Source organism: Coregonus clupeaformis, chromosome 16 (genome assembly GCF_020615455.1).
Source record: "Coregonus clupeaformis isolate EN_2021a chromosome 16, ASM2061545v1, whole genome shotgun sequence".
In the NCBI taxonomy this organism is placed as follows: Eukaryota; Metazoa; Chordata; class Actinopteri; order Salmoniformes; family Salmonidae; genus Coregonus; species Coregonus clupeaformis.
In genome coordinates this window covers 40,858,039-40,885,092 of record NC_059207.1, presented here as the reverse complement: position 1 = coordinate 40,885,092, position 27,054 = coordinate 40,858,039, and the positions used below count along the sequence as shown (strand labels likewise).

The 27,054-nt window shown below is 44.1% G+C and overlaps 1 protein-coding gene and 1 pseudogene across 2 annotated transcripts; both read right to left on the bottom strand.

The window, feature by feature from the left end:
- Window positions 1–3,694: 3,694 nt before the first annotated feature.
- Window positions 3,695–26,444, bottom strand: LOC121584731 (cytospin-A-like). 2 transcript variants are annotated; one of them, XM_041900801.1, is made up of 16 exons: window positions 26,201–26,444; window positions 20,128–20,293; window positions 19,477–19,615; window positions 17,714–19,359; window positions 16,087–16,294; window positions 15,470–15,543; window positions 15,032–15,207; window positions 14,617–14,801; window positions 14,335–14,456; window positions 13,207–13,297; window positions 12,517–12,612; window positions 12,135–12,285; window positions 11,233–11,335; window positions 7,334–7,450; window positions 6,304–6,363; window positions 3,695–5,606 (listed from the first exon to the last, which is right to left on the bottom strand). In XM_041900801.1, exons 2-16 carry the CDS (start codon window positions 20,275–20,277, stop codon window positions 5,517–5,519), a joined length of 3,408 nt encoding a protein of 1,135 aa, XP_041756735.1. In that variant the 5' UTR covers window positions 20,278–20,293; window positions 26,201–26,444; the 3' UTR covers window positions 3,695–5,516. The 2 variants fall into 2 exon arrangements, with proteins under 2 accessions (XP_041756735.1, XP_041756736.1); XM_041900802.1 differs by having other exon boundaries at window positions 12,517–12,609.
- On the bottom strand, window positions 23,294–23,468 carry LOC121585258 (annotated as a pseudogene).
- Window positions 26,445–27,054: the final 610 nt, after the last annotated feature.

Genomic DNA, 27,054 nt, shown 5'->3' with positions numbered 1-27,054 from the left:
ATGAGTTTGAATAGGAAATATAGCAAAATGAATAGGACATGTAGTCATTGACAAGGTTAGAAATAATAATTTTTAATTGAAATAATAATTGTGTCCTTCAAACTTTGCTTTCGTCAAAGAATCCTCCATTTGCAGCAATTACAGCCTTGCAGACCTTTGGCATTCTAGTTGTCAATTTGTTGAGGTAATCTGAAGAGATCTCACCCCATGCTTCCTGAAGCACCTCCCACAAGTTGGATTGGCTTGATGGGCACTTCTTACGTACCATACGGTCAAGCTGCTCCCACAACAGCTCAATAGGGTTGAGATCTGGTGACTGTGCTGGCCACTCCATTATAGACAGAATACCAGCTGACTGCTTCTTCCCTAAATAGTTATTGCATAGTTTGGAGCTGTGCTTTGGGTCATTTTTCTGTTGTAGGAGGAAATTGGCTCCAATCAAGCGCCGCCACAGGGTATGGCATGGCGTTGCAAAATGGAGTGATAACCTTCCTTCTTCAAGATCCCTTTTACCCTGTACAAATCTCCCACTTTACAGATGGCATCAAGCACTCCTCCAGCATCTTTTCATTTGGTCTGCGTCTCACAAATGTTCTTCTTTGTGATCCGAACACCTCAAACTTCGATTTGTCTGTCCATAACACTTTTTTCCAATCTTCCTCTGTCCAGTGTCTGTGTTCTTTTGCACATCTTAATCTTTTCTTTTTATTGGCCAGTCTGAGATATGTCTTTTTCTTTGCAACTCTGCCTAGAAGGTCAGCATCCCGGAGTCGCCTCTTCACTGTTGACGTCGAGACTGGTGTTTTGCGGGTACTATTTAATGAAGCTGCCAGTTGAGGACCTGTGAGGCGTCTGTTTCTCAAACTAGACACTAATGTATTTGTCCTCTTGCTCAGTTGTGCACCGGGGCCTCCCACTCCTCTTTCTATTCTGGTTAGAGCCAGTTTGCGCTGTTCTGTGAAGGGAGTAGTACACGGCGTTGTACGAGATCTTCAGTTTCTTGGCAATTTCTCGCATGGAATAGCCTTCATTTATCAGAACAAGAATAGACTGATGAATTTCAGAAGAAAGTTATTTGTTTCTGGCCATTTTGAGCCAGTAATCGAATCCACAATTGCTGATGCTCCAGATACTCAACTAGTCTCAAGAAGGCCAGTTTGATTGCTTCTTTAATCAGCACAACAGTTTTCAGCTGTGCTAACATAATTGGAAAAGGGTTTTCTAATGATCAATTAACCTTTTAAAATGATAAACTTGGATTAGCAAACACAACGTGCCATTTGAACACAGGACTGATGGTTGCTGATAATGGGCCTCTGTACGCTTATGTAGATATTCCATTAAAAATCAGCCGTTTCCAGCTACAATAGCCATTTACAACATTAACAATGTCTTCACTGTATTTCTGATCAATTTGATGTTATTTTAAATGGACACATTTTATTTTTATTTTCAAACAAGGACATTTCTAAGTGACCCCAAACTTTTGAACGGTAGTGTATGTAAATGAGATTTTTCGGTATTTCATTTTTCAATACATTTGCAAAGATCTCTAAAAACATGTTTTCACGTTGTCATTATGGGGTATTGTGTGTAGATGGGTGAGCAAAAAATCTATTTAATCCATTTTGAATTCAGGCTGTAACACAACAATGTGGAATAAACCAAGAGGTATGAATACTTTCTGAAGGCACTGCACCACTTATCAATACCAATGTACATTGGAACATCATCAAGAGACATTGAGGTTGTCTCAGGGATATGCAAAAAACTACATTTCAAATTCACATGTGTATAATACACACTTGTACATGTGTGAAATAGGACAAATGTAAGCACACCCACCTAATTATTTGTATTTATTATTACATTGTGTACTTGGCAAGAAGTAGCAGAGTAGCTTCACATAATAGAATCACTGCATACCAACTACTGTTTGGATCCAATGCAAATCAAATTTAAGCCACAGGGTTGCAGTATGTCAATGGGAAATATAAATACATGAGATTTAGAGGTAACATACTATGCACAATTTTCAATAGTAAATACTGTACATGATAATGATAACAATCACAAATTAGTGTTCATCCATACAATCGACTACCAACAACTTTTAACCACCCAGTCTTACTCTCCAACCACACTGATCGACACAAAAAAAAGAACTAGCACTCATGCTCCTAGTTGTGCTTTGTCAGTGAGTGCCTCAATCACCATGCAGTGCTTCGTACAGCTGGTGGGAAGGTGGCTTGGCAAGCAGACAGGAGTGAATGTGCTTTTAAATATAAAAAACAAAAAAATGTTTGTCCCTCCAAAGTTTTATCGCCACATGCCAGTGTGTTAGATCGTAGATGTAAAGGGGCCTAAACTAAAGTGGTACAGCAACGAGGGAGTATCTACTGCATCCTGTACCATTCAGAAATTATACAGTAGTGTGGTTGGGACCAAATGAAAGGCAACAAGCCAGCTTATGTTATGAGCTTATGAGAGAAATCAGTGCAGCAGTGTGATGAAGTCAGACTTGTCACATACATTACATAACCAAAAGTATGTGGATACCTGCTCGTCGAACATCTCATTCCAAAATCATGGACATTGATATGGAGTTGGTCCCCCCTTTGCTGCTATAACAGCCTCCACTCTTCCAGGAAGGCTTTCCACTAGATGTTGGAACATTGCCATGGGAACTTGCTTCCATTCAGCCACAAAAGCATTAGTGAGGTCGGGCACTGATGTTGGGCGATTGGGTCTGGCTCGCAGTTGGTGTTCCAATTCATCCCAAAGGTGTTCGATGGGGTTGAGGTCAGGGTTCTGTGCAGGCCAGTCAAGTTCTTCCACACCGATCTCGACAAACCATTTCTGTATGGACCTCGCTTTGTGCATGGGGGCATTGTCCTGCTGAAACAGGAAAGGGCCTTCCCCAAACTGTTGCCACAAAGTTGGAAGTACAGAATCGTCTAGAATGTCATTGTATACTGTAGCGTTAAGATTTCCCTTCACTAGAACGAAGGGGCCTAGCCCGAACCATGAAAAACAGCCCCAGACCATTATTCCTCCTCCACCAAACTTTACAGTTGGCACTATGCATTGGGGTAGGTAGCGTTCTCCTGGCATCCTCCAAACTCAGATTCGTACGTCGGACTGCCAGATGGTGAAGCGTGATTCGTCACTCGAGAGAACGCGTTTCCACTGCTTCAGAGTCCAATGGCGGCAAGCTTTACACCACTCTAGCCGACACTTGGCATTGCGCATGGTGATCTTAGGCTTGTGTGCGGCTGCTCGGCTTTGGAAACCCATTTCATGAAGCTCCCGACGAACAGTTTATGTGCTGACGTTGCTTCCAGAGGCAGTTTGGAACTCAGTAGCGAGTGTTGCAACCGAGGACAGACGATTGTTACGGTGATACGCGCTTCAGCACTCGGCGGTCCTGTTCTGTGAGCTTGTGTGGCCTACAACTTCGCGGCTGAGCAGTTGTTGCTCATAGACGTTTCCACTTCACAATAACAGCACTTAAAGTTGACCGGGGCAGTTCTAGCAGGGCAGAAATTTGACAAACTGACTTGTTGGAAAGGTGGCATCCTATGACAGTGCCACGTTGAAAGTCACTGAGCTCTTCAGTAAGGTCATTCCACTGCCAATGTTTGTCTATGGAGATTGCATGGCTGTGTGCTCGATTTTATACACCTGTCAGCAACGTGTGTAGCTGAAATAGATTAATCTACTCATTTGAAGGGGTGTCCACATACTTTTGTGTATATATAGTGTACTTTATATGAACTTTACTTTAACATTTATAATACTTGCCTCGCTATACTGGATGGTGGATTAAACCATGCTAATAAACCCACATAAACTGTAATAAGCAGAGGCACAATAACATGACAGTCATTCTTCATTCCAATATCTTTCTTGCCGACTATGTAAACTACATAGAATTGAGTTACACATTAATGCTAGTGTTTGCAGGGCTTTATATCAATTAAGTAAATTGGGTGAAGAAAGCTCAGATATATAATTTACAGATGCGTTACTTGTGCATTTCTTGTAGTTAGAATTTGCTGTGCAAATGTATTTGTAGACTAGTTAAATGTTACTGGCAAGCTACAAAGTTAGATTACACACACACAGTCACACCCACATATGATTAGTTAAAGCCATTGTGAGTTGAACTCAGAGTATCTAATAACACACCAATCTTACAGTTCAAGAGCACTGAACTGTGACCAATCCTGGGAGTTCAATGTATAGAATGCAAATCAGTCTGCTGTTGGTGGAAGTAATGTGTCAACACTAACAATATGTTAATACGGTTGGTTCCAGCAGAAAAACTGATGCATTTTGCAGTTGAAAAACTTTCCCAATCTTGATTGATGACCACAACAAAAGTGACTATGAAGAATGTCCAACCCTGAGACTCAACATCCTGGCCAAACATCCTTTTACCACAATCAAATCACCAAGAAGCAGGACTTTTGGCAAGTCTAGCCCTTGACTTCACACAGAGAAAGAACACTTGAGCAAGTATTCCTTTTTTGGTTCAGGATTAAGACAGTTCTATGTGAGAAAGCCATCACTGAGAGGCATTGTGTTGGTCCTGTATTGTTCATTGGTCTCTGTTACCAATACAAAATGCTACTGTAGCAATGTTCACGCTCCTAAAAAGCACATCAACATTGTAGTTTTAATCTAACAGGTGATCGTGAGAGCACCTGACAGCTTTATCCCTTATGATGTAGCTAGTGTTTTTCATATAACTGCTGCATAACTAGTGTTTCTAAAAAGCTTCACTTCGATTCCTCCAAAGATGCTTTGAAAGCATGGAAACAGTTTCATTGAGACATTTTTGCTCCTACCTTCTCTCTTAGGAAGTCAGCGATGTAATTTAAACAGGCACTTAATCAATGATAAAAGAGGAACCTGAGCCTGACAAAGTGTTCAATTTGTTTGTCTTTTTTCCATAGAAAAGAAGTGCCATGAACACACTACACACACTGGGTATGGTTTGGCTGAAACATTTTGGATAACCCCTTGGTTAGAAGAGTAAAGGCTGGGTGCAAGGCACAAAGGCTGGGATAGTTTGTAGCATGTTCCCCAACTGGTTTAACTAGATAATTTGGATTAAGGGTAATCTCAACCGGGTTATCCAGTAATAAAAATTGAATCCCAAACAGAGCAGGCCCTGAACAGGTGCTTGAAGTGCCCTTAGGCTGCATGTTCATCACACTTAAGGTCACAGTTAAAAATGCAAGATTGTTCACAATAGCAATACCATGAATAGCTTGCAGTGAGCTTATTTGTAGATTCTTATGGCGATTCAAAACTAGCAGGCCTCTAGACCAGAGACAGAGTGGCCGGCATGCGGCATGGCTGAGTGCTGGGATGAAGGGTGGTTCAGTGAAGTGAGCTATAACACCGGAGTTGAATGTCGAGTTGAAGTGTTGGAGGTGAAGTGAGGTCAGAGGAGCTGCCGGGCAGGGCTGCAGGTTGTGCTTGCCGTGTTGGATGGTGAGATCACATCAGGTCTCAAAGTACTTGTAGATGGCCGTGACGTAGGTCATCACACTCTGCCAGTCTGGTCTCTCAGTACTGGCCATCTCATTGAGGTCCTGCAGCACAGAGAATAAGACAAAGTTAAAGCAACAGGGGCTTTGTCATTAAGAAACATCATGCCTTGGAAAAGGTCCTTGCCATTTCTTCATCTTTGTATTATATATCAAGGTGATGTTTGTAAAAAAATAACTTGAAATAACATGCTGTTGAGTTCCACAATCAGACTATAAATAACTGTGGAGGTCAGAAATGTGCTTTTGTGGCATAAATTCTGAAAATAAGAGCTTGCATTTTTTATTTCTAGAACCAAGTGAACCCATAAAACAAATCTGTCAGAACAATTCACACAGGGCCTGCTTTATACCTAGCTATGGGTACAGTGATATACATTAATGTGAGAACTTATTTTGTAAAAAGGACTAAAATAGCTATCCAGGTGATGCCATGAAACTGCACCTGCAAGCCTGCACATATGCACAATGAAGGCAGTTTCATCTAAAATATGTATCTTCTCTACAGGAGTCTACCTATAAGAGCCAGTCCTCAATCTCAATGCCTCACATAAAAAAGACCATCCTCAACATGCAATAGAATAGCAGGTCACGATTCACAACTGTGATTTTTAAGGTGAAATGAGCCTGAAAGATTCTCTATTAAAAAACAGGATTTTTTTTAAAGCATGTCAGATATAGGTTTGAATATGTTCCTGTGAAAAACACCTCTGTTATTCAGTTCAGTTAATCTTTCACTTACCAGAGTGGACTTGATCCCCACACTCTCTGCAGCCTGGAAGGCTAGTGTGAAATTACGCCTCTAAAGATAGGGAGACACAAACAAACATTCACACACTATAATTCTCCCTGATCACAGATTAATGAGACAACTGGAAACAATGAAACAATCAAACAATGGCTAGGTTTCCATCCAATTGGTGACAGATTTATGTGAATGTTAAAAAATCCCAATAAAAACAATATGCACATTTTCCCACCAGAGTTTCCATCAAACTGACTTGTAGCAGATAAAAGGCTGTGCATGCTGACGTAGTGCACATAAAAATGACTTGTGGTTAAGTTCCCATATACCGAATAAAAAAAACATAAGTTAAATGGGCTTCCATCACAACTTCAACCCTAGCAATGGTTTTGTCACAAAAACTCTTGCGATAAATAGCAAACTGGTTTTGGCACATGCTCTCTAGACAAGACTTGGCTGATAATGTGGACAGGGGGTTATATGATTTGATAAAGATAAGAGCAAGATAATTGTATTTGATAATTGGCAGCCAAGCGCCGATCATCATGTCACCAGCATTCAAATAATAGCCTACCCTCGATATTTAGCCTATTGTAAATTTGCATGATTACCGTACACTTAACCACCATGTGAAGTTCATAATTTATTTAATCTGCCTATAAATTTTTGATGCTTTTCCACGTCGTGGTGGTAGGCCCATATTATCGTGTGACTCCAAGTTTACTTCGATATGATGGTTATTATATCAATATTTGCGCATAAAGGCATTTCCACTGCCATTTCTCGAATAATTAATTTTACAGTCACAAAAAGATCCCACCATGTCGAACAAACAAATTGTTCTTAATGCTAGTGTCTGTCGACATTTATGAATTTGCACCGACATTTCCTGTTTCCATAAGACCTGTTGTTACTTATTTTAGTCAGGTAATTCTTCCACATGTAATGGTTGGACGGAAATCTGGTTACAGTTCTCTGATACATTGTTACTCATCATCATCATCACTATCGTAGGAGGTAGGCTTGCCTTGTCCTGGCTGGTGAGCTCCTGGTAGGGGATGTGAGCAGGCAGGTAGGTGTGAAGCAGAGCACAGAACACAAGGCCGTCGTTCCAGCTACTGCTGAAGTTTGTTATGTCGATGTTCTGCCAGAAAGAGGGGCAATGGGTTATTTTCATTGTTTTGCAAATGTAGAGTGTAAAGATGTGGGATGCAGGAGGAGTTTGGTATTGATTATACAATATATATTGGGTCGGGTCCCAGACATTGGTCCTAAAAGCGCCATGTGGTTTCATCCTACTAGTGGCTATAATGTCTTAAATCAACAGGCTTGTGTTCCTCATGACCTAATTTCTCTGAAGGATGAGGTCATATACACTGAGTGTACAAAACATTGAGTTGCACCCCTTTTTGCCCTCAGAACAGCCTCAATACATCAGGGCATGGATTCTACAAGGTGTTGACTCCAATGCTTCCCACAGTTGTGTCAAGTTGGCTGGATGTCCTTTGGGTGGTGGACCATTCCTGACACACAAGGGAAACGGTTGAGCGTGAAAAACCCAGCAGCGTTGCAGTTCTTGACACAAACCGGTGCGCCTGGCACCTACTACGATACCCCATTCAAAAGGCACTTACAGTGCATTCGGAAAGTATTCGGACCCCTTGACTTTTTCCACATTTTATTACGTTACAGCCTTATTCTAAAATGGATTAAAATGGTTTTTTCCCGCCTCATCAATATACACACACAATACCCCATAATGACAAAGCAAAAATATGTTTTAAGATTTTTTTGCAAATGTATTAAAAATAAGAAACTGAGCTATCACATTTACATTAGTATTCAGACCCTTTACTCAGTACTGTTGAAGCACCTTTGGCAGCGATTACAGCCTGAAGTCTTCTTGGGTATGACGCTACACCTGTATTTGGTGAGTTTCTCCCATTCTTCTCTGCAGATCCTCTCAAGCTCTGTCAGGTTGGATGGGGAGCGTCGCTGCACAGCCATTTTCAGGTCTCTCTATAGATGTTCGATCGGGTTCAAGTCTGGGCTCTGGCTGGGCCACTCAAGGACATTCAGAGACTTGTCCTGAAGCTACTCCTGTGTTGTCTTGGCTGTGTGCCTAGGGTCGTTGTCCTGTTGGATGGTGAACCTTTGCCCCAGTCTGAGGTCCTGAGCACTCTGGAGCAGGTTTTCATCAAGGATCTCTCTGTACTTTGCACCATTCATCTTTCCCTCGATCCGGACTAGTCTCCCAGTCCCTGCCGCTGAAAAACATCCCCACAGCATGATGCTGCCACCACCATGCTTCACCGTAGGGAAGGTGCCAGGTTTCCTCCAGATGTGACGCTTGGCATTCAGGCCAAAGAGTTCAGTCTTGGTTTCATCAGACCAGAGAATCTTGTTTCTCATGGTCTGACAGTCCTTTAGGTGCCTTTTACTGTTTGTGCCTTTGTGCCTTTTACTGAGGAGTGGCTTCCGTCTGGCCACTCTACCATAAAGGCCTGATTGACGGAGTGCTGCAGAGATGGTTGTCCTTCTGGAAGGTTCTCCCATCTCCACAGAGGAACTCTGGAGCTATGTCAGAGTGACCATAGGGTTCTTTGTCACCTCTCTGACCAAGGCCCTTCTCCCCTGATTGCTCAGTTTGGCCGGGTGGCCATCTCTAGGAAAAGTCTTGGTGGTTCCAAACTTCTTCCATTTAAGAATTATGAATTATGGAGGCCACTGTGTTCTTGGGGACCTTCAACGCTGCAGAAATGTTTTGGTACCCTTCCCCATATCTGTGTCTCGACACAATCCTGTCACGGAGCTATACGGACAATTCCTTCAACCTCGTGGCTTGGTTTTTGCTCTGACATGCACGGTCAACTGTGGGACCTTATATAGACAGGTGTGTGCCTTTCCAAATCATGTGCAATCAATTGAATTTCCCACAGGTGGACCATCTCAAGGATGATCAATGGAAACAGGATGCACCTGAGCTCAATTTCAAGTCTCATAGCAAAGTGTCTGAATACTTATGTAAATAAGGTATTTCTGCTTTTTATTTTTAATAAATGTGCAAAAATTTATAAAAACCTGTTTTTTCTTCGTCATTATGAGGTATTGTGTGTAGATTGAAGATAATGAAAAAATATATATATTTTAGAATAAGGCTGTCAAGGGGTCTGATTACTTTCCAAATGCACTGTAAATATTGTCTTGCCCATTCACCTTCTGAATGGCACACATACACAATCCATGTCTCAATTGTCTCAAGGCTTAAAAATCCTTCTTTAACCTGTCTCCTCCCCTTCATACACTAATTGAAGTGGATTTAACAAGTGACATCAATAAGGGATCATAGCTTTCACCTGGATTTACCAGGTCAGTCTATGTCATGAAAGAGCTGGTGTTCTTAATGTTTTGTATACTTAGTGTATGTTGATTGAGTATGATGTCTGCTCAGATTCATCTGACCGGATGATCAGATGCAACTATCAATCACATTTATTTTATAAAGCCCTTTTTACATCAGCAGTTGTCACAAAGTGCTTATACAGAAACCCAGCCTAAAACCCTGAAGAACAAGTGAAGCAGATGTAGAAGCACAGGTGCTAGGAACAACTCCTTGAAAGGCAAGAACCTATAGCAGGGGTTCCCAAACTTTTTCTATGGGCTAAAAAACATTAGCTGACATGGGCTAGTTGATCTGGACATTTCTGACAAGTTACAAATAGCACGAAGGTATGCAATGACTAACATGACAAGAGGAACTGATGATGCACTACCCATTTCAACCCCTCGCCCCACAGTTTGGGAACCACTGCTATAGAGGAAACAGGCTCCGAGGGGTGGCTTTGCCGGCTGGAGATTATAAGAGTACATGACCATTAAGGCCAGATAGTTCTTCAAGATGTTCAAACGTTCATAGATGACCAGCAGATAAGATGACTAGCAAGGTAAAATAATCATCAGTGGTTATAGAGGGTGCAACGGGTCAGCACCTCAGGAGTAAATGTCAGTTGGCTTTTCATAGCCGAGCATTTAGAGGTCGAGACAGCAGGTGCGGTAGAGAGAACGAGAGTGAGAGAGCGAGGGAAACTAGATTTCTGTTAACACCACATTATAATCCTGACAGGATTGTTTCCTCAGCTACAGCAACAACAGAATCCCCCCCAAAAAACAAAGCTGGTTTGTTTCCATCCCACTAGCCCAATGCATTACATCCCAATGCTCTCCTCCCAGCCAGGCAATCCACAGCTTTTCTGTCAGGCAGTTGAAAGGACGTGTGAAATTTGGCACACTTCCTGAAGAGGACCTCTGTAAAGGGGGAAACCATGACGACCATTCACTCTCTGCACTAGAACCAACAAGCCCATTGAAAAAAAAGCTGTTTCAATATGACAGAGTGAGTCTTAAAAACGTGCCCTAGATAGCAAATTCAACAAATCAATATAGTTGATTTATAGTAGCTAAACATTTATTCCCTCTCTGGATGATGTTTGAAGCCGTGCCCAGGCACTGTTGGTCCAATCCCATGCTTTAGAGCAGGAGAGGAACCATAAGGACAACACAATAAAACTGACAAGTCCTCATGACATCTATAATGGTTTACAACTTGAAAAGGGGAGCTTAAAGGATGCACTGACGTAGGTGTCTGAGAGGGGCTTTTAAAAAAAACAATCAACTTAATTAGACCTTCTGACAATGCTATTGAATTAGATTATCATGAATGAACCTCACACCAGATATTTTCACTTATAAAAAATCATCCATTGGATCAGTCTCACTGTTGAGATATTTAACAAAATAAATCCTTATCAACAGGCGAGTCAGTGACATGAGAGGTGAAATGACCCAAGATATAATTCTCATCCCAAACCGTCTGTTCTGAGTACATCCACAACCTGTCAATTCCTATTCTGACTGAACAACACATACCTGGTACCCCTCAGTCTTCTTTTGGCACCACTTAAGCAGCGCGTTCCTCTTGGAGCCCCCATACTCCCGGGCCAATGCTGAGAGGGGGTCCTTCCGCTCCTCTCTGAACACACGTCACACAGGAAAGGTCAGAGAGTCATTTGAATTAATACACATATCCAGATTCCATGTACCTGGCCATTGAAGCCTATATGCTATAGTCAAAATCAGTGTTGTAGTACTCGAGACCGGTCTCTAGACCACATATTGAGCGTCTCGGTCTTGACTTGGTCTCGGACAATCAGCTCCCATTCAGTCAGCACATAAAACCGCTTCGCCCAGCCAACTAGCCACACTTCATTTATGACACATGAATAGCTTATCGCCTACCTGGGCTTCCTACTTTACTTGTAACATTACTGTCCTTTACTTTTGTTGAAAAATGAAAATAAAGCTGCACTCTCACTATTAGTATGGGGAGACTGGGGGAAGTTAGTAAAAGTTGTATTTGTATCTATTATAGACCTGTTTGGGTTAGTGATAGTTGGTAGAGTGGCTCCCTGTTTGCCCTCAGCATGCATTTGTTCAACATTCTGAATGTCTAAAGAATCCATATATTCTTCTGAAATATAAACACAGACATTCTGGACATTTTGAACTCTTATTATGGTGGCGATTTGACACAATTACAATCGTGGTCTTGAATTGGACTTTTTGTGCATTGTTCTGGTCCGGTCTGGCGAACCCCTCGCCCCCCTCCCGGTCTTGGTTTTGACTCGATTTGCTCTGTTCTTGGTCTTGAATCAGTCTCGCTTTAAGTGGCCTCGAACACAAAACTGGTAAAAATATAATGTTAACCATACAAAGGACTTCGTGGACTCATATGTATCGTATGAAAGGTATGGAGCTCATGAGGCTGTTACCGGAGGCGGCTGCGTGCAGTGGGGGTGACAGAGGCGGTGGGGGAGGAGGAGGACAGGGAGGAAGCAGACCCCATGGCCATCAGAGAGGAGGAGGTACCACCCTCAGGGGCAGAGATGTCCCTCTTCATCTCCTCACTGCTCCTGCGGGACACTGACCACCACACAAACAGACAGAGATACAGTGTGGCTGACATCTTCACTGCAAGTGAAGTCCAAAGTCTGATCTGTTCTGTGTGTGCATGGTAGGGGATGCATTCCAACAAAATATTTGGTCAAATGTCATTGATTTCTTTCTCAAAATGCACTTAATTTTACTGGCAACCATTTAGAAGAATTGCAGATTTATTTCAAGGTTTATTCCTATTTCCATGACTTGTGATACCTGAGATGGCCATGGCCTTAGATGGGTCCATGTTGGAGACCCTCTGGAGAGCAGAGGCAAGGCGGCTGGCAGAGGAGCCCCTGAGATGATGCTCTGCTGCGGAGAGAAGGACAGTGGCAGGATTAAACACACTAACATTATGATAACCCCACAACCAGTCAAGAAACAAATTTGAGTTTTAAGCAAGAGGGATGTGGGGTCAAAAGCAACATTCCAGGCCTGGAACTGTCAAGTACCATGGAATGAGGTTTGTTTCCATGCAAGAAAACAACCGGGACATTAAACTAAACATTGGAGACTTTGACCACTATAGCACGTTCACATTTACAGGCCCTTGAGCACGGAGTCAGCAGAGCTTCATGTTTACCCCCCCCATGGTGCTTTGTTACACCTCCCACACCAAATTAAAGTCAACACGAAGCTCTGCTGACTCCATGCTCACGCTCACCTCCTCAGGGGCTAAAGACAACCACCCCCCTGCTTTAGAGGCAAAGCACCGCCACACTCGCTGAAATATATCCACATAATACGAGGACCAAGATGAAATTGTTTATTTTCTGCAGCCATTTCTCTCCTTTTATGTGGGCCTGTGACAGATTGAACGCCTCTCTCATTTTGTTCAAGAGAGACCGAATGAGATCCAGACATGGAGCTTTGCTGTCAGTGTTATTGTTTGTGCTGTCGACTCACTTGGCATGCTGATGTCTGTGTAGCTGGGCCTTTTGTCATTCAGAGACGAGAGGGGTTTGGGTGCTGAGATGGACCCAGTTATGGAGTGTCTCTGAAATAGACCAACAATCATTTGATTAAAACTCTCACATACAAAATGTCTTCATCCTCCCAACAGAAGTAGCCTAATGTATGCCATTTCTGGAAAAAGCCCTAGCTTGAAGAGGCCATTCTGACAGCAGCACTAGCAGCCAGGCACTGCCAATAATCTTGTGACTGCAGAGGTCAAAGATAGATGAGAAACAGCAGGACTGAAGACTTATGAAAGTTGTATACGAGGAAACAGAAAAACCCATCTCTCTCCCCCTGAACTCTGATCCTTTTATATGAGAATACCTGATTCTCTACTAAAATAATGCATACAAAATATCCAAGGCTCTGATTTCCCCCCTCTGTCCACAGTATTCCATGAACTGACTGAATTTGTCCTTCTACTGTATAGCATTGCAGAGTTATGTGGTAGTCTTTGAGCCATGAAGCTGATTATGTTCTCAAAAATGTGTGAGAGTTTAAAACATGATAAAATAAATCTATGGGGCAATTCAATGCATTGAGAAATGATCTATGGATGATGTGGATGCACTGACAGTAAGTCACTCTGGATAAGAGAATCTACAAAATTACCAAAATGTAAGTGAAGGGAAAGTGAGATAATGGAATTAGAGCTATGGGACATATTCTCGATCAAAAACTCAATATCCGTTCCATCTCATGGTCTGTGTATGAGGCAAGCCCAGCGACTGTCAGCTGTGACAAAGTGCCAGAGGAGGAAATGCCACCTGTGGAGTATTGGAGGTCTATAAACACTGAATATAGGACAGCTCTTGACCTGGTGGTCACAGTAACTCTTTCACTACTGCACCGCTTCCTGACCTAGTCAGCACAGACAACAATTCCATCCTAAACTGCTCTGGCGGTTCTAAAACACTCCATTTGATCTAGACCTTGATAAGTAGTTACGTGTGAATGACTGGTCTAGTGTAAGCCAGGTTTTTTGTGTGTGCTTGACCTGATGCCTACACTTAGAGCTTGCCATGCAAACAAACACACTGAAATGGGTCAGTGGGTCAAACGTTCCAGGTGGTGTACCTGTATGGGTGTGATGGCGGCTGCAGGAGGGGTCTTCATGGGGCTGGGGCTCAGGGGAGTGCGGGGTAATGTGGCAGCAGGGGCTGTGGGAGTAGCAGGGGCAGCGGTCGGGGGGAATGGGCCTGTTGTGAACAGAAGGGGACACACAAATCAGTCACATCAGGTAGAAATCCCACAGTAATATTACTACACTGTATAAGGAGCAGTGATACTGCTAGGCTTATTACTAGGAATGTACAGGTCAAATTAGAATAAAAGTCAGAAAAGTGGTCCATAACTTACACTCGCAGGTTGGGGTACCTTGTGTGGAGGCATTGTCGAAGCTCTTGATGAGGGTTTTGACAGTGGGAGAGGGCTCAGAGGAGGTAGAGGAGCGACGGCTCAGGCCCATGCCCTGCCTCAGTGCAGCCAGATCCCTCTCCACTGCATTCATGTAGTTATACACCCTGCCCCTCTCCTCATCCTGCCTGACGAGACAAACACCAACACTCAATACACACCAAGGCACATCAGCTCTCACATCACCCATTTCATGTAAATGAAAATACAGACCAGCACATCCAGCTTGATCAATGTGACAAACACTGTTAAACCCAAACCTGCACACATACATCTCCCCTAAATGATCACAAGACAGCTGGCGTCAGCTGACGTGACACTTGGCATCAAGCACGGCGTGTTCCTCAGTGTCTCTTACTTGCGGTTCTTGACTTCCTCCAGCTCCTTGCCCAGCTTCTCGTTCTTCTCCTGGGCCTCGCGGAGACGGTGCCGCATATCCCCAATCTCCTCCTGTGCTTCCGACTTGATGTCATTAGCGATGACCACGGCTGTCTGCAGATCAGCCTGGAACTGACGCCACTCTGCCGACTCCTCCTGAACACACACAGCGAATCAAAACAAACAAGTCCATCATAAGATACGGCCCTCTGAATGCTGAAAAACACCAACATAATTTCGACCACTGAGGCCGAATGATCAATCTATCTAATAAGAAAAAATGTGGAACCAAACTTCATTATATTGCTTTACAGTAAATTTGAGTTGTGATGAACATGGCCCAAACCATAGTGCTGCTGTGCATGACCGTGTCAGTGAACCCTGGTCCTCAGATGGCCCTGTCCACTGGCCCACTCACCCTCAGCCTCCGGTGGAGAATCTTAATCTCCCGCTCCATGTCATGCTTCTGGTCCTGTAGTTTTTTCACAGAGTCTGAGGGAGGAAGCAGACATGGCTGAGTTCATGTGAACAGGCCACAGGATATATTCACACGCAGCACAGGAAGAGAATCTGCGTTTAAAAAATTCAGGAGCCGATAGAGACCTTAGCAGCACCATCTTATGAAACTGGGAGTTAGGGTTAATTATTGTGTAATTCAGTCTATGAAGTAACTGAACCCCATTGACGGCAATAGCAATATAGCTACACGTCAAGGAGTCTCAAAGGCAAAACATTATTGACTTGTATCTACCAAGCGTATGTTAATTCATGTTAAATAACAACAGTTCATACGCATGCTTTTTGTGAGTCTGAGTGACTTATAACCACACAAAATCAACACAGGTGCGAGTACAGAAATCTATCTTATTCTAACAGAGGACTGTTCACACTTTCCTCAGGCTGCAAGAAGCCTGACACAGCCACCATGTGGCCAAAAGGTGGAAAATGCATTGTGGGGCTCCAGTGTCATGTGATATGATGACGTAGTTCTATGATGCTGTGCCATGTTTTCCCCCCTGGCCCTAGCCCACTCACTCTCCAGGTCTGTGATGATGAGATTGTCATGGAGTTTGACGGCTCGATGCTGCTCCACCTCATCCTCCAGCTCAAAGATGGTCTCCTTCATGTCCCCGATCTCCGTCTCCTTCTCCAGCAGCTCACCGCGCTGCTTCTCCAGCCCACGCTTCTGCTCTGCCATCTGCTTCTGCACCTGCTCCTGGAAGTCTCGGTACTCCCCATCCAGCTGCACACACCACCCAGGACAGAAGGAATCAATCATCTCATTCATTAACTAAATGGCCCAAATGAATGCTCATTCTTTTTTTCCAGTGGTGAGGGAATACACACTCACCGGCCAGTTTATTAGTTACACCACCCAGTTCAAGAAAATGGATCGCTCCTACAGACAGTGAGTCACGTTGCCGTGGCTTGCTATATAAAGCAGGCAGACAGGCATCGAGACATTCAGTTACTGTTCGATTGAACGTTAGAATGGGCAAAACGAGTGACCTAAGCGACTTTGAGAGTGGTATGATCGTCGGTGATCCAGTATCTCAGAAACGGCCGCCCTCCTGGGATTTCATGCACGACAGTGTCTAGGGTTTACCAAGAATGGTGCGACAAACAAAAAACATCCAGTCAGCGGCAGTCCTGTGGGCGGAAACAGCTCGTTAATGAGAGCGGTCAAAGGAAAATGGCAAGAATCATGCAAGCTAACAGGCGGGCCACAAACAGACAAATAACGGCGCAGTACAACAGTGGTGTGCAGAACGGCATTTCGGAACGCACAACTCGATCCTTGTCATGGATGAGCTTTTGCAGCAGATGACCACACCATATTCCACTCCTATCAGCTAAAAACAAGATGAAGCGGCTCCAGTCGGAGTCATGCTGATGGCAGAGTCAGGATTTGGCTTAAGAAGCATGAATCCATGGACCCATCCTGTCTGGTGTCAACGGTACAGGCTGGTGGCGCTGGTGTACCGCCATCCGATCTGCAGCAAATGTGTGATGCCATGTTTCCGACTTGTAGAATCCATGCCCCGAATAATTCAGGCTGTTCTGGAGGCAAAGGTGGGTCCGACCCGGTACTAGATGAGTGTACCTAATTAACTGGCCGGTGAGTCCATAAAGCAGACAGATGCATTTCTATGAAAGCTTTAAAGTAACTGTCCAGTGAAAATCTCACTTTTAAAAGGTTCATATTCTATTAACTCATACCCAAATAATGTTGTTGACTCGTCCTATACTCGTATGTGTTCGAAGCATAAATTAAAGAAAAAAACACTTCAAAATCCCCACCTCAAACTTGTATCTCAAAGAGACTGTTTAAAAAATGCTTGCTATTTCCTCATAAAGTGATGTCACGTTGGCTCATTTGCTGAGCTGGCCAATCAGCTGTTTACTTGTCATGAATATTCTTAATGACCGGTATACGGCCACACCATTCTGTTGTTGGGGTACGCCCACAGAAAAGCTGCTTTTTAACATACTTAATTTTAAAAAATTGGAAGGAAAACTATTTCACTCATATAATTAATTAAAAACACTGGACAGTTACTTTAAGGTGGTATAGAGGAAAGTGGACTTTTATGAACTTTTCACAAGTTGGATACAGGAGACAGAAGCAACCATCAAAAGGGTGGTGCGTGCGTGGACTCACCTTATTGAGGGTGTCCTGCAGCCTGGTGACATCACTGCAGGCGTGGCCCAGGTCCTCCTGCAGTTTGGCAGCCCTGCCCTCTGCCTCCTCCTTGTCCAGCCGAACACCCTCCAGCAGCTGGCAGATGTCACTCTTGTCTCCAGAGTTGTGGATGGAGTAGAGCTCAGCCACCTTCTGCCTCTCCTGGTCCAGCTGGGCCCTGCAGCGGCTCAGCTCTACCTGGTCACAGCTCACCGCTGCCTTGTACTCCTCCAGCGCTGCCACCATGGCCCCCTGGTCCTGCCTCTCTGACTCCATGATGCGCTCCATGTGGTGGTTTCTCTCCTTCAGAGCCCCGATCACCTCCTGGGCTTCGGCGTTGTCCTGCTCTGCCATCTTCAGCGTGTTGCTGAGGTGCTGCTGCACCCCCAGTAGCTGCTCCCTTTCGAAGCTGGCGTTGTCAGCCAGATCCACATAGCGCTGCTCCAGCTCCATGTAGCGGCCGCTCTTGATGTCTTCCTCCAGGACGTAGGACACGTGGTGATCGTCCAGCAGAGAGCGGAAGTACTCAATCTGCCGGCCGTAGTGCTCCAGCTTGTCGCTCTGCTGACACAGAGAGTCCATGAGGATGACCTTCTCCTCCCCTAGCCTCTCATTTTCTCCGTTCAGCTCCTGGGTGATCTGCTGCAGGTCAGCCAGCTCCTGTAGTGTGGCCTGCAGCTCCTCGGCCGTGCTGTGCTGGTTCTCCTCCATCTGGTGGATGCGCTCTGTCAGGCAGGCCACAGACACCTCGCTGGCGTTGCCGCTGCTGCCCCGGTGCGAGCGCTCTCGGCTGGGCACGCTCTCAGACTCGGAGGAGGAGGAGGCTCCGGAGGGGGCGTCCAGGGCGTCGTCGCTGGATGTGACACCCTGGTAGACCTCGCTGGACTCACTGTCCAAGTTGTCCACTGAACCACCGTGCTGCTGGGCCGTCAGCAGGTCCTCCAGGGAGCCCGGGGCAGAGCCCTCCACAGAGGAGGTGAGGGTACCAGTGCACCCACCATCGCTGTGTCCGCTGCTGGCTGCCAGGTCTGGGCTCAGGGAGGCGTAGCTAAAGAGCTTGTCAGAGCCATCCAGCCTCTGCTCCAGGGAGAAGCCAAGCGCGTTCAGCCGGTCCTTTAGCATGCGGTTCTCACTCTTCAACAGGTTCAGTTCCTCACGGATGGCATGGTTCTGCTCCTGCAGAAGGAGCAGCGTGGACTCCACGTCCGCTGCTGTGATGGCCGACACCTCCTTCTCCAGGGGCTTCTCCTCCCCCCTTCCACCTTCTACCTCCTCTGGGGGCACCTCCTCCCGTCCCAGGCCCAGCTGAGCCCTCATGTCCCTCAGCTCGCTGCGCAGGTGCAGGATCTCCACGTCTTTGCTCTTGGCCAAACCCAGCAGGTCCTCCACCTTGGCCTCCAGGGCCACTTTGTCACTGATCTGGCTGTCTGATTTAGACTTGTTCCAGCGGCCCTCCGACTCTGCTAGCTGCTGGCTGTGAGAGCGCTTTCCCTGGGCAACATCTCCCTGCCCTGCCCCTGACGATGACTGCTTCTTACTAGTCGATGTTCTGGATGTCCGCAGACGGTCCCTTGATGAGTTGGGCTCCTTGGAGGTTGAGGACGTCACACGTTTGGCTGAGGAACCTTGTAAAGAGAGACAGAACAGAGCAAGCATGAAATGCAGAGTAATAATAAATATTATGAAAATAGACTAGGTCATTAGAGGCTAGTCAGCTAATATAAAGATATAAACAGATTTACCTGTGCTAGTCTTTGGTTTACTGTCTGGGTTACCACTGCTGGTCCCCGTTGAGGCAGTCCTCTTATTCTTAGTCACAGTGCGGTTGGTAGCTGGAGTGCCCCCTGCCATTGCTGCTAGCAGATCATCATTGCTTTTAACCTGGAGAACAATCACATGAGAACGATCACTTTAATGCCACTCCCACTGATCCTGCCAGCCACCAGAATAATAACTTAGGAATGTTCGGTACCATGGTAAACATGTACAAATGGATGTTGGCAAAGTAGGCCATTGTATAATAGCAATAAGGCACCTCGGGTGTTTGTGGTATATGGCCAATATACCACGGCTAAGGGCTGTATTCAGGCACTCTGCGTTGCGTCATGCTTAAGAACAGTCCTTAGCCGTGGTATATTGGCCATATACCACACCCCCTCGTGCCTTATGGCTATTATAAACTGGTTACCAATGTAATTAGAGCTGTAACAAGAAATGTTTTGTCATACCCGTGGTATACGGTCTGATATACCATGGCGGTCAGCCAATCAGCATTCAGGGCTCGAACCACCCAGTTTATAATATATAATTTAGAATATGATAGAAGTGTACCTGGCTTAGTTACAAGAAGTGTAGTGGAATAACAGAAGTGTAGTGGAATAACAGAAGTGTACCTTTGACAGGGGTGCTGTTGTGGTGGTCTTGGCTGCAGCCTTGCCTGTGGTTCCTGTAGCAGTGCCTTCAGTCTTCCCCCTCTCTCCACTCTGAACCTTACTCCCCACTGGCCTGCCTGTCTTCTTCATACTGGGCTCTCTGATGCCCATACATTTACACCTCAGTCTGGACACACACAGGCGGTAAGGACAACACATCAGTGGAAAGATTACCTTCAACTACATTTCATTGAAACAATTTCCATAAAAGGAAAACACCTCATCTCCACAAGTCTGGAAAACAAGGCATTCTCATTTGACTTCATCTTGCTCAGTCTCAGATTTCCTGACTGTCATCAACTCCACTAGATGGTAGTCACTAGCTGGTTTGGGTCTAACTGGGGTTGTTCTGTGTTCAGAAGTTCCTACTGTCACTGATAAAGATTTAATACACAATCCATGTGTATTAGCTCACGTCTCACCCAGGTGCATGGACAACTGGCCTTGCTGTCATGATGACCAAGGTAGGGAAAGTATTTGGGGCTTTATCTATGACAGCAGAGCTTATAAAACGGCGTTATAGGACAAATGAGGCAGTCTCTTTCATCCTGAAAATTACTCACCAAGAAGTTAAGAAATAGGCTAGGTGTTGCGCACAATAACATTTTACTTTATGTCTTCAAGGAATGGTTGTGTAACATTGCAAGAGGCCCTGATAATAGCCTAAAAATAAACTATATCTGCTAAAAGGGTGAACCAATTTGCAGAGTAATGGCTTTCCAAAGGGCGCGGCAAGACAATACAGTTCTCAGAGATATGGACATAGTTTAAATTATACTGCTGGAGACAGGACGGGGGAGGGGCAGATCTCAGTAATAACCTTTCTTCTGCCTGCTCTCCCGAGATTCCTACGATCGAACCCAACCTGCTGCTGCTGGCCATACTATACCGCACAGCATAGCCTATGTGACCATTGAACCAAACAAACTTGTTTCATTTTAAAATATAAATTATATAGGGAGCATTTCTGGCTAAATACAGTTATTTGCCTGTGACAAAATGATAACCTTTTCTAAACTCTTTTGTTTGGCGTATTAAGAACTTCAAACTCTTTCCATTCTCTTTCTTCTTTAGACTAACCGACACAATCCATCAAAAAGAGTTGCAAAAAAAGGGAACACGCCGTCTGGTCCTTTCCGCACTTGTGCTGGAGTTATGAGATCTTTCCAGAGCTTTTTTAACAGCTCCCAGTTGTCCTCCCTCGCCTCTCATTTATGGCAGAGCAGCAGAGGGCTTGTGCTCATGAGGAGTAGGCCTAAACTCTGCCTAATGTCTCTCAGCTGTGTGTGTGTGTGTGTGTGTGCTGCAACCCTTTGGTTGGGAGGTGCTTGTTTATTCAGACCCCCTATTGAAATATACCTAGTGTACACATTCCTGAACAGCCAGAGGGTAAGAGACAGGCCAGACTGTGAATGTTGAAATAACTAAAGTGAAATACAATACAGTAACATAGTACATACACCCTTATTGGCAGTGGAATATTAATGTAAAACTTGGCATTGGAATATTCCTTTAGAGTTGCCCCTTTAACGTAAAACTAAAACACAATGAGTGTTCTACTGAAGCCTATGTGTGCGTACGCCTGTTCTCACCCCCATCTGACCTCTGTTTGGATTGTGCAAGGCTTGTTGCCAGCTGCTGACATGGGCTCTCAACATACATACTGGTTAGGCTACAGTTGTCTGTAGCTCAGATGTGGGTCAAACAAGATCACCCAAACACACAACCTGGACCTAGAGGGCTGCTCTTTTCTTTGGCTATGAATGAATGGGACTGGGTGACAGAGGCTGGGGAATAAACTGACCTTTCAGTCTATTCTCACCATTCATAGAGTAACATGACTGAATGTCTTCTGTAGACCATCAGGTTCAGATGTGCAGTAATACTTCAATGCCTTTCTTATAGTCAACATACACTGATTATACCAAACATTAGGAACACCTTCCTAATATTGCGTTCCCCCCCTCTCCCCCCTTTGCCCTCAGAACAGCGTCAATTCGTCGGGACATGGACTCTACAAGGTGTCGAAAGCATTCCACAGGGATGCTGGCCAATGTTGACTGCAATGCTTCCCACAGTTGTGTCAAGTTGGCTGAATGTCCTTTGGGTGGTGGAGCATTCTTGATACAAACGGGAAACTGTTGAGCATGAAAAACCCAGCAGCGTTGCAGTTCTTGACAAAAACCGTTGCACCTGGCACCTACTACCATACCTGTTCAAAGGCACTTAAATCTTTTGTCTTACCCATTCACCCTCTGAATGGCACACATACACAATCCAGGGTGATGAGTCTAGGGTGATGAGCTCTCACTCCGCAACAGACTACCCAGCTCTGAAGCCAGCACTGGTCCTGATGAATGGGCTAGTGCTGCTATTTGACTACAACAATGTCAGACTAATGAATGCATGGGACCCTTGGATTCAATCCAATGCTGACCAGAAGGACAACTGTGCACAGTCAGTGTCCCTGGTTGCTTATTTAACAATAATAATTAAAGAGGGAATAAAAATTGAGCAAGAGAGCAATAGTCCATAAATGAATTCACATTCACTCAGTTACTCCTAACTGCCCCCTCCCTCTTTCTTATTCAGCATGCTTTGACTGCGGGAGTCACTTCCCTTCCATAACATCAGCTTCCTGTGGTGGCGTCTCCTTTGAGAAAATCCTACAAGGATGAATGTGTGTGCGAGGACAAGTAGGCATCAGTGTGTTTGAGACAGAGCAGTGTAACCTACTAACCTCTGATCTCACAGTCTAAAACATCCTTCAAAGCCAAAGAGCCAGTCCTAACAGATCCAACAAAGACATCTTTCATTTTAAGATTAAGATCACAAGGTCCAACCGAAATGTGACTTCCACTTTATCTCAACCCCTCCAAAAGACACACATACCTATACAGGATAGGAGAGGTTGGAGCAGGGGGCTGCCACACTGGGCATCTGTGGAGCATTTGTTTTGGGGGGTTAAGTGCCTTGCTCAAGGCCACAACAGCAGGCAATGGCATCTAGGATTTGATACCGGCAGCAACGCTCCGGTTGCCAGCTCACTTCAGACCAGAGATTTGAACTGGCAACCCTCTGGTTGCTGGCTCTCCTCTCTAACCGCTAGGCTACCTGCCGCCCCGAAAAGTGGTGCACCGTTCCTGGAGGTACTCCAATACCGGGTGGATGCGCGGAGCAACTCCCATTTCCCACTCCCTGTTTGAAAAATCAATATAATAAGTAATCCCCCGATGGGGGATGTATTAGATAATAAACTGAAAAGAACAGATACTAGACTTGATCTTAGCCAAGCTAAATGTACCCTATCATGTACCTATTATGCTGGATTGGAAAACACTGTGCTATGCAGTGCATACAACTGAAAACATGGCTAGGACAGTCTGTATCGGAGTTTAGGGGATTTTGGTGAACAACTCACAAAGGAGGAGCCCACTACACAATCACACATGCACAAACACATACTCTGTTCAAAAGGGGGAATTGGCTCTGGAAGCCAAAACAGTCAAATACTCCATCTAAATCGATTCTTAATTATGGTACGGTTGTAGAAACATAAATCCCTCTACTTTAAAATCACATCAAAATAATTTCACAAATCAAAATACACACTTACACTGTTTTAACACAGTTGCAGCTGACAGTATTTTCAGTGACAACACCTTTGTGGCATTGGTCTTCTGTTTTACAGGTGTTTGGAGACACAGATAGCTAATTAGCACAGGTAGTCCACTCCGTCTTCCGTCTGTTTTCCGTCAACAAGCGCTGTAACATGGAAATATTGCCATGTGGGACCCTAACCCTATAAAAAGGCACTTTTTTTATTATTATTATTATTCCTCGCCGATATGAAAGATAAGGTTCCAAAACCGTACCGCAAGCAATGCGTGTTTATGTTCGGACCGAGCGCTGCGGCTCTTAACAAAACGTCCCTCTACTGAAGACGCCTACGTCCAATGACTCTTATGGGCAATGTAATGAAATTGAGAGTCATGATCAAGGGCTAGTGCTTAGGTAACCTCCAGCTTTAGGAATGTGCTTTGTTTGGCAGGGGTTTCCTTTCAAACTGCAAGAGGAACATTTCCAAGAACTGAAGATTTTTCACTTTAGGACATTTTTCCAAAAGGCAGGCTGCAGAGACAAGGAAGAGTAGGCTAGGCCTAATTCCTATTGCATAAGTCACATTCCTTGGACAGGACATTGAAGAGCAGACCATACAAATATAGCTTAATGATGCACTATGCTGGAAATCGCTCCACCTTTTCCTGGTTGCTAAAATTCTAAATAGTTCAATTAATTTCAGTTTGTGACAAAACAAGCAAGTATAGTGTAGAGAATCATTGTACCATCTAAACCGCTGTGAAATATTTTTTCCATAACCAAAAATATTGTATTTTCAGCTGTTTGAAGCTGGTGTACAAAACCAAAAATATACTGAACAAAAATATAAATGCAACATGTAAAGTGTTGGTCGCATGTTTCATGAGCTGAAATAAAAGATCCCAGAAATTTTCCATATGCACAAAAAGCTTATTTCGCTCAAATTTTGTGCACACATTTGTTTACATCCCTGTTAGTGAGCATTTCTCTTTTGCCAAGATAATCCATCCACATGACAGGTGTGGTATATCAAGAAGCTGATTAAACAGCATGATCATTACACAGGTGCACCTGGGGACAATGACAGACCACTCTCAAATGTGCAGTTTTGTCACACAACACAATGCCACATATGTCTCAAGTTTTGAGGGAGCGTGCAATTGGCATGCTGACTGCAGGAATGTCCACCAGAGCTGTTGCCAGAGGATTTAATGTTAATTTCCCTACCATAAGCCGCCTCCAACGTCGTTTTAGAGAATTTGGCAGTATGTCCAACCGGCCTCACAACCGCAGACCACGTGTAATCACTCCAGCCCAGGACCTCCACATCCGGCTTCTTCACCTGCGGGATCGTCTGAGACCAGCAACCCGGACAGCTGATGAAACTAAGTATTTCTGTCTGTAATAAAGCCCTTTTGTGGGGAGAAACTCATTCTGACTGGTTGGGCCTGGCTCCCAAATTGGTGGGCCTATGCCCTCCCAGGCCCACCCTTGGCTGCACCCCTGCCCAGTCATGTGAAATCCATACATTAGGGCCTAATTTATTTATTTAAATTGACTGATTTCCTTATATGAACTGTAACTAAGTAAAATCGTTAATTGTTGCGTTTATATTTTTGTTCAGCAAAAACTAAACTTAAGAACGGGACGCATAGAAATAGCGCACATAGAACAGATTTACCGTTTTTTTGACTTGCAATGAGAATTACAGATCTATAACACATTTCTATGTGAATTTGGTCGGGTTGCCCATAAATAATTATTATTATTCCATTCCGTAAAATAAAGAGTAGTCAGTTAAAAGAGACTCACTTAGAATTATTATTTATTCTACTGTATATGAGAACAGCGTGCGTGTGTTTTAGCTACATTTTCAAAAATAAGTATGCCTTTAGAGAAACCTCTAAGTTGCATGCGGTAAGGTGTGACATGCTTCAGGTTCAGGGAATCACAACATTTAATTACATTACAATTCGTTACTACTGCTATGATGACATTTGACATAGACCAGTTGACAGAATGTCACCTTGATTGTTAGCTATCAATCTAATAGCTTGCTGCCAACATTTTGTTACCGAGCCAAACCCTTGTATTCCCAGTGCCTGTGTATGACTAACTAGCAGACATAGCTAACATTATACGACAAGGAATACATTACTTTTAGCTCTATTTCCTAATCACGTTAGCTAACTAGTTATCGTTTTAGCGAGCAAATCAATCAATACAGACACTCATTAGTTCTCAGCTAACCTAGCTAGCTACCTACCGTCGCTAACCATTAGGCTAACGTTAGCTGTGTCAAACTATTCAGCTATACTACCAACTAATTAGCTATCAAAAAGACACTCACCAAGCTAGTTGAATGTTCCAGGAGACGTAAAAGTTGCAAGGTTTTCATTAGCTTAATAGCTATCTAGCTAGCTAAAATTCATACCTTGGCTTTTTCCATTTGATCCTTGAAGATTAAAGATGACTTCCGGGATGCGAGTACATCTGAAGGCAGCTTTGTAGCCGAGACAGATATCTACTGGAGGTTATCACAATATTTCCATTGCAGCTGCATTGGTCCATCTGACACGATGCTTTTCAGTTGTCAATGCAGCAGCTAACAGCAGCCTGATTCTTGCTTGTTCAATGTTATCCAGGATCCTTGTGACGTCCCTACCCTAAACCATAAGACATACATACCCCTTCCCAGAGTCTTGCCCTGGTCTGGAGAGCATCGTTCATAGATGTATTTTAACAAGATCGGCATGTGCATTCTAGCCCTTCTATCTCCATCTAGAGTCCAACTCTAGTTTTCAGGGCAGGTTATACAGTATAAATGAATGAGATTGATGAAGAACATGTATTTAATATCTGCTCATGCAGCTGTTTTGAAGAATATTTGTAGCTAATACATTGTGAAGAAAATAAAACTAAAATCAACATAATGTGTAATAGGCCTACTCACAACACGTGAACAAAAAATGTAGTTAAATTGTGTTCTCAGATGGCAGAGAATCAAGACAAAAATACAAAGCACATGGAAATCAACTCTTTATTATACATGCACATAAATTATTGTGATAATGACTACAACAGTGTCTGGAAGGAAAAAGAGATGTCAATTAAGTGATTGATGATAGTTTACATACAAACATAGTCAGTTAGCCTAACAGTATCATATGTGCTATAATGGGATCATATCTCAATTCAGATATCTGTAAACATTTGGAATGATTTTCAGTTTGCCAGAACAGATATATTTTCCAAGAGCTTTCGAAGTTACAGCTCACCAGGCAGAGA